This window comes from Typopeltis vanoorti, chromosome 3 (genome assembly GCF_054136105.1).
Source record: "Typopeltis vanoorti isolate ZY-2024b chromosome 3, IOZ_Tvanoo_1.0, whole genome shotgun sequence".
NCBI lineage: Eukaryota > Metazoa > Arthropoda > Arachnida > Uropygi > Thelyphonidae > Typopeltis > Typopeltis vanoorti.
In genome coordinates this window covers 132350247-132362370 of record NC_143551.1, presented here as the reverse complement: position 1 = coordinate 132362370, position 12124 = coordinate 132350247, and the positions used below count along the sequence as shown (strand labels likewise).

The window sequence follows — 12124 nt, the reverse complement described above, 5'->3', positions numbered from 1 at the left end:
GGAACCTGGAGGAAATCCAATCCCACAGTGACACTGAGACCGACCAACTCAATGATAGAAAAAAAAAAAAAAAATTGCACAGCCCACTAACCACCACACTCAAATCGATATATTTGCCACTAATTTCATCCTAGTAGATAAGACGGCTTGTGCAGATTCATTCAAATTATTCTCTTATTATTATTCCCATTTATTCTTATTTATACTTTTTGTTTGTTTTCATTTTTATTATATTTTATACATATTTAGACACATGCCCAACAATGCTAAATTAGATAATCGCTATACTTAAATTCTAATTAAGCTGTTCCTCCAGCCATAACAAATATATAATTTTGTCTTAAAATTACATAAATTCACCGATTCTGTAATTCACTGACGAAAGCCATTCCCAAGTTTTTTACCCAAACAGTATAAAAATAACCTTCTATATTTGTTCTGTTTTCACTAATTTTTTATTAGTGGCTGAATAGGCTCTAGTAGATGGTTCCGTCAGCTGCAACAAAATCCTAATAAGATTATTTTAATTAATCACACGACTGCCGAGTTTTTACTCGCATTTGTTCACATTAAATTTAATTGTGAACAAACTCGCATTTGTTCACATTAAATTTTAACCTTTCCCTTTACTCGTCCAGTATTTTAAGATCATCCTGTAAATAACTTAGGTCATCAGAATATTTGACTATTCTGTGCAGCTTATGATTAGCAAATAGAGAAATTTTACTCTTAATATTTGAACTTAAATCATTTCTACATATGTTTCACAAGCACGACTTCCTGCCATCGATGTCAACCAATTTCCGACTCATCTAATCAGATGATCATCACTGATACATTTGGTATATTTTAATCAGCAGATTCTTATGCGAAATTGTATCAAAGGATTTGCTAAAATTTAAATAAATCACATCATAACCATTACCGTGGTTCATTTCTCTCTTGATCTCTTCATAAAAAGTAATTGCTCCAAAAGTTTAAGACCCAATCTTGAAGAATTTTTCCATTCGTATAATTCTAAATACATTCCATCTTTTTAATAAAATTCTACAGAACTTTAGATTTTTAACATTTTTGTTATACATTTAATCTTTTATTTATTGATAACTTTAAATTACACAAAGAATTTTATTATACATTGTGTCACCTCTTTTATTTCAAGGATTCCTGGGACCAAGGTAGTCTATCTAAACATGATAGCAGTTAGGAAAAGGTACAGAAAATGTGGAATCGGAAGATATTTGTTAAAGGTTAGTAAGATTCTCTTTTCTTTATAACTTTCACGTAACAATTGAGCAATACCGTTAAGCGTGTCAAGAAATTCTAAGAGAGAGGGGGGATGATGCAAATTTCATGATTACCAATTTGCATTCTTTTTTTTTTTTATTTATTTAAAAAGAAATGTAGAAGATAGCGGAGAAGAAGATAATCTCAACCAATTTATCGGAAATAACATTCTGTCTCGAAAACGAGACTAGAAAATTGCTTAAAGAATGAAAGAATATGGGATGATACTTAGAAAAATTCAAGAGAATCGAATTCCGATTAGCGAAGCAAAAAATACAAGACTTGTAGTAAGCGGTGCTCACTTTAATGAAACATTAATAGGCCCGCCTGTAGTACAAGAGGGTGGCTTAAAAAATTCACTTCGCTACTATAATGCACCACGATGTCATGCTCTGGAGCGCTGTAACTTTGTACGTTACATTAGTAAAGTTCGTGTCCTGCATGCAGTTTCTGGATAAATTCAATTTCATATTAGAGGAAAACCTCTCTCACTGCAATGAGAAGTAGAGGAAAAGACTTGCTTACGTACTGTTATGTCTCAATACTGAATATGAATTTTAGACTGCAATAAAGTTGTTTAAGATTACTCTATTGAACTAAAATTATCGACTAAAAATATTTAGATAGTATAAAAATCTAAAATCTTTTATGAAATCTCCATTTCATGAAATAGATTAGATTACAATCCCAAAATTTCATTCTTTTCAAAGTTTCACCATTTCAATCCAACGTAAATTACGTCACAATGTAATTTACGTTGTGACGCATTGTTGGAATTACATCAGGTAGAGGAAATGTGACGCTTTCAACACGTCTTCAAATCTACTATTGTATCAAGGGCAGAAGACCCGGATGTAATAGTTTATATAATACAATTAAAAAAAAAATACTATACAGTATTCATGTTTTAATTGATGCGTAAAACATTTAACGTTTATTAACTGAAATGTTTATCCTGGTGCAAAATCGCTAGTTTACGGCTGTTCCGACGAACTCTGCGAAATAAACAAAACTTTCGACGTAGTCAGACTACAACAGGGCAGCACATGATAAAAGTAGCAAGAAAAATGATAAGTTCCAATCTTCACTACGTTAAGTGAGCAATGTATCATTAGGAAGCCACGCGAACCATACGTTGTGAATTACATTCCAGGGAAAGCCTTGGGCAAGTGGCCGCGTACAAACCACTTATCACTTCAACCGATTAAGACCCTGCAGGTGGTCGACTAGTAGCCAGCTAAGCGTACACAGTGGATCGCTTTGAAAGGGTAACACGGCGGAATACTAAACGGTGTCTGAAGAAACGACACAAAACACAAGCGAATTCTTATGGTGAAGGTGAACGAACTCTTAAGACCGCGAGAAGAATAGAGAGCTAGATGCTTGGCAATTGTCCTCTTATGATTATGTGACACCCCTGAAGTATATTACGGAGATAGCTTTGCCGTGTCAGTGACCTCCTATAAAAGAATTTTTTTTTTTTTTTTCGAAATGTGATACCACTGATTTTATGATATCCCTCGTGTAACCGACTTTGGGTGTTTGCCGATTAAATTGCTGATTGATTAAAAGCTCATCAAGAGTCATAGCGATGACTCTTTAGTCCGGTAGTGTCGTAGAGTCTGGCTTCTCTTATTACAGTATTCGTTTGGATCAAAATTCGATCTTCTGTAACTCCGATCCTAATTGAATATTATTAATTCCACTTTTTTTTTCCCAATGGAAGTATTCGACAGGGTGTATTTTGCGAAATTTAATGTCAATTATTATTTATCTTAAATATAATTTAATGCAAATTAGAGGCAGAACCAGAACCGATTTAAGACATCTTTGCACTTTTAAAAATAGCAAAATAAATTAGCGAAGTGCACCGCATTTTTATTCTTCCATTCCTCTGAAAAAAAAAAAAAAAACTCTGAAAGTCTAATCATTGAATCGATTTTGATCGTATTTGGAATGTAATCTCTTTCCTATATTCTTCTTACATCGCTTAAGATCACCCACGAATTTTGGTGCAATCGAACTAAAAGAGAGCAAATTTAGACTTAGAGGGAGGTTATTTCCCCTTAGTAGACACAACTATAGATTACCTCGTTCGAATGATTGCGATTAGTTATTATTTGAATGTTTTACCTACTTCATCTTAAAAAATAAGTAATGTCTCATAAAATAACTTCTCATAGGTAATAAATGAAGCCGAGTACTTAGAAATTCGCAGGTTGGTTGCAATTTATAACGTTATTTGGTTGGCTGGTTACGATTTTAATTGTTAAAGAACAACAGGAACAGCCACAATAAAATACTATTTACTAAGTAGTTATTTTTAAAATTACAGGCAAACTCTTGCTTTGTCAGTGCTTGGCTCACATTTTACTTTTCAAGTCTCGGAGAATCTCGGGAAGTAAATTTATGAAAGTGCTTTAAGCAACAGAACCGTTTTCTTGAAGAGGTTCATGTAAATAAAAATGGATGAAAGAAATTTCCAATTTTTGGAATTTTCAAAATGAATTTAAAAGTAAGCTGACTTCTTAAAGTTATATTATCACAGTTTCCACCTTCTTTTTTTTAGGAGACTAGGGAAACTTGAACACTGTTATGAAAAGACGGCAATTTTATGATTAAAAAAACTGGAATTCGAACTGTCGAATTTCTTGAAGGAAAAAATCTCGTTTGAGACAGTAAGATTTCTTCAGGAAATTCGATATTCCCAACCAGAGAACATTCGCAGTGCCACGCATATAGAAGAATGCGTTAATAGTATTAACCATCCCATCCCAGCCTAGATTAGGTTTATGAAAAGTTAGGTTATCCGGCTATAACAGCCACTAAGCCTAATGATAACAATGTGGAATGTAACTGTATGAGTTCGAATACGATGAAGGACTTATCCACTGATGATTTGAGATTATTTCATTATACTTCTAAATTAAGAGAAAATATTCGACGCATTAAACGCTACAAATATTCACTTAATATTATTCAACTTTGCAATAGATTATGACTTGATTATTACAACAATTTTGTTTCCTTAAAGCTATTAACATTGAATATTTTCCTTTAGAGGCTGAAGAGTCCATCCCAAGTAGGGCCATATGACGCCCTGGTACTTCAAGGGGATCCGGCATCGATGGGTTTCTTCCTGAAAACCGGCTTCACAGATGACCTCATTCTCGGTAGCAGGTTTAGGTAAGATTTGTATATCAGACAACTATTGACTTATTGCTGCCAAGTACGCGCTGGTACATCTCGAAACACTCGTAATGCCAGTCACTTCCATTGCTGCGGGCGACACACATCCTGGCGAAGGCAGATTCGATCGAGGCCTTTTATTTATTCATTCATTTATTATAAGCTAATACAGCATCCCATGAATCCCTAGGCCTGTTCCATTTGTTAACGGAGACAATGATTGCGGGGGGGGGGGAGTTCTGAAAGCAGACGTCACTTCCTAGTCACCCTGACAACCATATCGACAGGTAAGGGCACAGCTTCTGATCGACGTCTCCGTAACTCCGGTGGCTGTCGTAGGCTTAGACAATTGTGGTACAGAATTGCGAGACTGATGTCCGTGGCAGGGCACCCGTGTCAGCAGATAATGTTCTGTTAGTTGAGCAGTTCCTAACGCTGTGCAGTGACGGCGTTAGACCACCCTCCTTATTCACGTGATTTGTGTCCTGACGGCTCTCAGAACAAAAATCGTTCTGGAAGGTAAAGTCATTTATTATATCGTCTAAGACTGGGCAATCAGCTTCGGGCGGACAATTGATCGCTTCATGCAAGGAAGAGAAAAAGGAAGGAACGCATGCACGTGATAGACATGTGTATAGATTTGTATAGTGCTCGTTCCGGTAATGCATCAAAAATAAATTATATATATATAAACTTGCTTGCTAACTCATTGTTAAGATTCTTTTTTTTTACAGCCGATGGCCAATGAAATGAAGCTTTAGATTTTTTTAATTTTAATTTTGTTTTATTTTATTACTTTTTTGTATGATTGATGCGACATCATTTTTGCCTGACTGAACGAATTGCGTGATTACAAAAGGACGCAAACAAATCCCCAACACGAATTTATCACTGAAATTCATAAAAAATGAATAATAATGTATTGAAAGGTAACAATTATGGATGACCTGTTACTGTGTTGCATGCAATCCATTTTAATCATGTTAAACATGTTTTTTATTCATATGTTTTTCGTCTTTAAACTTTAATATTTCCAAGAAACGAACTTTTATGATTTAAGAAAAGAATGCACATCTGGGAAATGTGAAGAAAAGTCGATATTATCGATGAAGGTTTACGGTACACCGATATACGTCATTGGCATGTTCAATAGGATGGACTCTTCCTTTCTATTAAGAACAACGCATACCACCGATGGAAGAGAATTTTTTTTTAAGAAAGCTTCACTTTTTTTTAAAATTAGCATCTGTTGTTTTATCTACCAGTGTTTGCTATCGACAAATGACATAAATTCAGCATAATAGCAAAAAATGGGCAAAATTTGATCAATAAGCATAATTTGTCATCTTATGTGCGGATCTTCTGACAGAAAGAGTACGCATTCTTCTTAAGAGGAAGATCTTGTATTCTGTTTATGTGCTACTGATATATAACTCCGCTGAAATGTCGCTGCACCAAACTGCTGTTTACTATTGTAACTACGTTCATTTTATCTTGTTACTAGATAATGCCATACTGATAGATAATAGTCGACTATTAAAGGAAATTAAGCTACCTTATTTCTTGGTAAAATCACTATCGTTGAAATCCTGAGTTGCATCCTGAGAAAAAAAAAAAAAAATTCTGAGTTGTCTGAATGACTGCTCAAAAATTCGATATATTTTTACGTGTCTGATCTAACTTCCGATTTGGGCACATATATATCACACGTGTTATTTGCTCACCATACATAAAGCTTGGTTTTCTTTTGTGCATCAATTTATTTATTTTTCTCGCTTAAACTGACATCCACATTGGTGGTGCAATTAGTAACGACAACACTCACACTGGGTTAATAGCAAAAGGATCCGCGCGGTTAGCCTAGTGGCTGTGCGCTTCGCAACTATATCCCTGGGGAGGGAGTGTTCTAGGTTCGATTCCCGTTGAGACGTGAGGAGCTTATGCATCTTTCTCAGCCATAGCCAAATTAACCGGTCTTGGGCGTGGACAGCAGGGTTTTCCCCCAATTTATCTGGGGTTTTTCATCCCGCAAGCAGGCAAACCGGCCCTGTGAACACATAAACACAGGCTACAGTCATAGGATATAGTACTTATCTCTCATTAGGAGGGCTCAACCAGTCCTAAGGGGCGGTCGAGGAACGGGGGAAACTCCACACGAATAAAATAAATAAAGTAGCAAAAGGAATATTTCTAAGGGACTATGAACAAGTGTCCTATAGATATATTCTGACTCCGAAATGATTCTTATTCCTCTCCCAGAATATTAAAATCTGTCCGAATAAAATCTATTTAACAGACACTATACTGGTCTCATTGCATGGGTGGTAATTCCAACTACTGCGAATGTTGAAATGAACAACTTTCTAATTCTTCCCATTATATACAGTAATACATTTATGTATTAGGGTTATGCCCTTGAAACAAGATTTAAAATCCATGCTTATTAGCAAAGGGAAAATTATTTAATGAACGAAATAAACATATGATAAAATTGAACTAGTTGTACTTGATTTCGCATGGAAAATTACTTGCAGACTTCAAAGTATGTATATAAGCAATTATATATTGCATATACAGGGTGTTCGGGATAAATTTGACAGTTTCGTAAGGAAAAAGAAAATCTTCTTTGTATCTATTAAATTTAATGAATTGACAAAAAAACATTACAGGCAGAGTTAATTACAATACTATCAACAAGATTTACTCAAAATAACCACCATTAGCATCGATCACAGCTTCAATTCTGCTTCGGAACCTCGAACAAGCTGATGCTACAGTCTCCCTGGGAAGGGCCGCAAAAACTGTTTTAATTTTATCCATTAACTGGGCTTTTGTATTACTGGAAGTGCGATTGGTGTCTTTTTCAACTGCGCCCCATACAAAATAATCCATGGGGTTAAGGTCTGGGGAGTTTGGAGGCCAAACTTTTGGACTGGTGAAGTCGTAGAAATTTTCAGACAACCATTTTTGACTTTTCCCAGAGGTGTGGCAAGGGGCCGAATCCTGCTGCCATACATACGGCCTACCATTGGCTACCCTTGTTATCCAGGGCTTGACTACAGTTAGCAACTCCACGAACAAAGCCCGAATTCCAATGCCAGGGTTCTTCAACACCTGTTCCTGCAGATTTGCGAGGAATTCTGCTGTACGAACGCAATCAGATCGTCTGCTAGGGATCTTTCTTCTTGCTACATCCTCGTAGTCACCATTGCAAGTCTCTAGTTCATGCCTGATTGTTTTTACTGTATTCAGGGAGCATTGAGCAGCAGTCGTAATATCCTTATTTTGATGGCGGGCACGAATCATCATGATACAAGTTATTCTCTTCCATGATTCAGGTGGGTTCCAGCTATCCATCCTTTCTGACATCTTGTATATGAATGAAGAAGGGTCCAAACTTTTAAATGAAGAGAAGTGTGTGTTAATACATGTAACTTACGGAAAAATATAATTAATTATAAATATGTCAAATTTATCCCGAACACCCTGTATATGACAACAGACATGTGGTTTGCAATTTTAAGCATTGCATCTTAAAACGTTATATTAGATGAAACATGCGCTTACACGCTATCCAGATATCTCTTCTATTCTTTAAGACAAAGGATCATACAGAGCCATCTATTGTTATAAATACGAACTTCACACAATCTTGGGTTAAATGTGACTGAAAAATCCAACGGCATTAAGAATTCTAAATAAAATAATAACATTAATATTAATCAAAAGGAACGGACATAACATCCCTAAATACAAACAGCCACCTATGACGTGGCATGTCTCATGTATCGAGTATAGTATTCTACTGCTGATTTATCCAGCAACATTCTTTTTACAAATATCGATCGTCTGTGCAACTCCATTAGATACGTTGCATGCAACAAGACAAACTTAGCAACAGTGTTTCCTCTAGTTTCGAGTGGAATTATAACTCTGCCTGTACAACTCTCTAAGTTTCCAAACTTAGTATATGCTGGTAGTATGTGTGTGTGTGTGTGTGTGTGTGTGTGTGTGTGTGTGTGTGTGTGTGTGTGTGTGTGTGTGTGTGAATAGCATTTATGAATAGCAAAACGAACACAGTCAATGTTAGTACAGTACAAGAAATATTAATGTCAAAAAACATGCACATTCCATATGTTTAACTTTATACACTCGCCAGTCTTTCTCTTCGGTGCTCAGCAATATCGCGAAGTGGTACACTTAAACAACACCTATATCGTATCCAAAATTATTTTCTTGAATACAATCTGTTACTAATTAAATAAACTTACTCAAATGTAACAACCTTTGAGTTGTAGGACATGAACCCTTATGAATTAAATGAAAGTTTCGTCGTTGTGTATGGGAATAAGCACAGATGGGTTGCAGGTGCGTAGGCTAAAATTCCTTCTAGCAGCTTATACGTCTTGCAAGACTCGGTACAAACTTTTCTAATTATGAAAGAATTTTATTAAGAAAAATTGAAGAAAACAGAATGCACTGTGAAATAGAATTGTGCTCAGTGCTAAACATCGCTTACCTTCCCTCAAAACGAACTCACTCCCACGTCAGTTCAAATATATTAACTTCCGCTTTATTGGTCCTTCTTATCGTTAGGTTGTTCCGGAATAGTGATTAATTACAAGTAATTATAATCGCCCTCATTATTGCTCGCACTAATTAGAAGCCAATCAATAACTTCTTAATACCGTCATTACACATGAGAGACTAGCAGAGCTTAGATAATTTCGTATGCTACATTGGAGATAATGTAATTGGAGAGACTTGGCTTATTTAAGATTAATGCCGAGACAGCTAAGGTCACCAAGCGAGTCAATGTTTGTCAGTTGTGTGCACCTAGTGCACAGTTTGTCTGTTTTTCAGGTAAAATTGAAAGTTTTCTGAAAAATCCTTGACAGTGTTTCTGATATTATTATTATTATTATTATTATTATTTGGCACCTCCAGGGAGGGCACCTACTCCACAACTCTCCGCCTCCACTACTCAACTTCGTCCACCCGTCATCCGCCAATCGCATCATCTATACCAACGCCATCTACTGTCTACCATCACCACTAGTATTTTCACAGACAATCATAGATGTAACTTCATGAATCCAATCAGACCAGAAAAGAATCACTAAATTTGAATTACGACTTACCCAACCCAGGCTACGAGTCCAGTATGGTGTAAACATGAGGTGTTCTCCTAACCGAGTTCTCTGTCTTACGGAATGTAAATCCCGAGGAGTTTCCGAAAAGCTAAATCCTTCCCACTTTCGTACGAGAAAGGCTAATTTTAGATTTCCATCCTGATCCCTTAATTCATGAACTTATACTTTTCACTGATGCCAAGTACTAAGGATATCTCATTCTATTTCCAAGTTGTTTACTGCTGCCGTAGAGAAGTGCTTTCTACACCTTAGCTAATTCTTCCATCAACTGAGGATTAGAAATCCGGTGGTATGTTTATTCATCGTCAAGAATTAAACCTTAAACTCCATGCATTTAATCCAGAACAAAATACGGATTAGTTTTTAATGGCACACCATAAATCTTCAGCTTTTGATTGGAAGTTGTGCCACGACTTGGCACTATGCCAATGCCAACACGGATCTAACTAATGAGGTGCAATCGAGGGAGATTATTTCATTCTTCTTCAGGAAACTTAATGGACCTATTTTACGATAGAGATCATTTCTAAATAGAAAAAAAAAGGAACAACATCATAAAGTCTACGATAGACCTTCCAAACTCTTAGCTGTTATTCGTTCCAATTTACTTCATTAACCGCTGTTACTAACTGTTCTACAGTTTACAGGATATTAAATTATCAATAGCCTCATTGCCTTTTTTATTTTAGCTTCCTTCTTTACTATCTGAACTTTTATTCGTTATAAATATTAGTTGGACAGATAAAAATTACTCATCGTGTACCATTTTCTTTTGTTTTATTTTGGGAATCCAGAGAGATAAAAAAATGCACCGCGCATAATTTGAAAGTACGCTCTTCATGAACAATGAAAAACTACATAACATAATTCACTTTTTTAATTCCTCACAAGAGCAAATATACAGTTATGAGAACACTTCCGAGAAAACAGAGTTTAGCTGAGTTAGCAAGACTATGAGGCCAGTATATAATGTTTAATTCATGGTTTCTGTATGAAGTCTTTAACTGTCATGGAGGAGCAATACTGCTCTTGTCGGTTACGCCTGGACGTTTTTGGCAAATTGCATCTCGACGCCTCAATAAAATTTCGCAGTAGATGTGGCATTCACATATTCACCACTCTTCTAAAAATGACCAGCAGTACTCCTTGGAATTCCCAAAAGACCATGCACATATGCTTTCCAGCGGTTAGCGTAACTTTGAATTTCTTGCTCGCCGGTGAACTGAGATGTTTCCATTGCACTGGAGCATAAACAGGATACATCTCTTCATGAATGTACTTTGCAGGAAGTCCAACTCTAGTCAACTGCTTTTTTTAAAACTGGATGCGGCCAAAACGTGCACTTGAATGTCACCTTTATATAAAATTGTACATTATAAGCTTTCAGTTAATTAACTAGCCGTGAAACGTAAAAAGAAAACGCTGCAGAGAAACGCAGAATTTGATAAAATATGTGTCAAGTATGCACTATATAAACTTCACATTCTCGTAGGTAATGGGTCAAGGCTTAATCAACTAGATTTATCCTGTCAGACATGTCATTGGTAATCTATTGCAGAGTGGTCTAATTCATTCTTAACTTCTGACAGCGCCTTATCTTTACACACGATTGATACTAGTTTATTGGAAGTTGAAATAATTACCAGCGAAATTTCTGATTAATAATCACTAGACGTCAGTTAAGAGGTTGTTTCGAAATCAGAGGATTAACAGTAATCTATTGAAATCTGTACGAGATGGAAACAGTCGATTTTGTAGCTACTAGAGTTCATTACAGTTGGCACTCAAAATTTAACACAACTCCCAACGATTCTCATCCTAATAACCATGTATTTTAATATAATATAATATAACTGACACGTTATATAATTCATAATTTCATTAATAAATATCTTTACCGGAGATCCGTCTTCTAAGGGGAGTGATGCCAACATGCCCCTTTAGTAACCAGCTTTCCAACATTGCTTTGTGCAAATACAGTAACCCTTCTCTATTCTAAGTTAATCGTTAATAAATTAATTTTAATTCATTCAATTAGCCACTCAGGTCAATATATACATGCACACTTCCTTTAACGTGTGTTCTGAGAATTTTAATTTCTATTTTTGGAACATCCTGCCCATTCAGCAGTTCCGCTTAGAAACTTATCCTCATGTTTCATTTGTCCCTGTTATTGCAATAGTTGTTTAATTAATTGTTTTTTTTTATTTCCAGGGAACTCTCGGAGAAGTGGGAGAACTACACAATGTTGTGTTATTTGCCACCCTTCGATGGTAAGATATGGCTTCATTTTATTTCTTTAAGTTCTATGTTATAGCACTTAAAATGTAAAACTTACACGGATCAGAACACAAAATATCCATTGCCAGAATACCCCACCGGGTTTTTCTAAAAAGCAGTGAAATTATAAGATAATAACTACAATGGAAACTTAGTCAAATTGTTTGTTACTATAGCGCGATTTAGAAATTTGTGTCTGCTTCACTTCGTGAAAG

The 12124-nt window shown here is 35.8% G+C and overlaps 1 protein-coding gene across 1 annotated transcript in view; it reads left to right on the top strand.

Annotated features, from left to right (window-relative positions):
- Positions 1–12124, top strand: part of LOC150108574 (uncharacterized) — a 128192-nt gene that overhangs the window by 101055 nt on the left and 15013 nt on the right. Inside the window, exons 7-9 of the mRNA XM_090416015.1 lie at positions 1163–1250; positions 4349–4473; positions 11844–11902. Coding sequence (XP_090272141.1) covers positions 1163–1250; positions 4349–4473; positions 11844–11902 — 272 coding nt within the window. The remainder of the gene's footprint in view (positions 1–1162; positions 1251–4348; positions 4474–11843; positions 11903–12124) is intronic.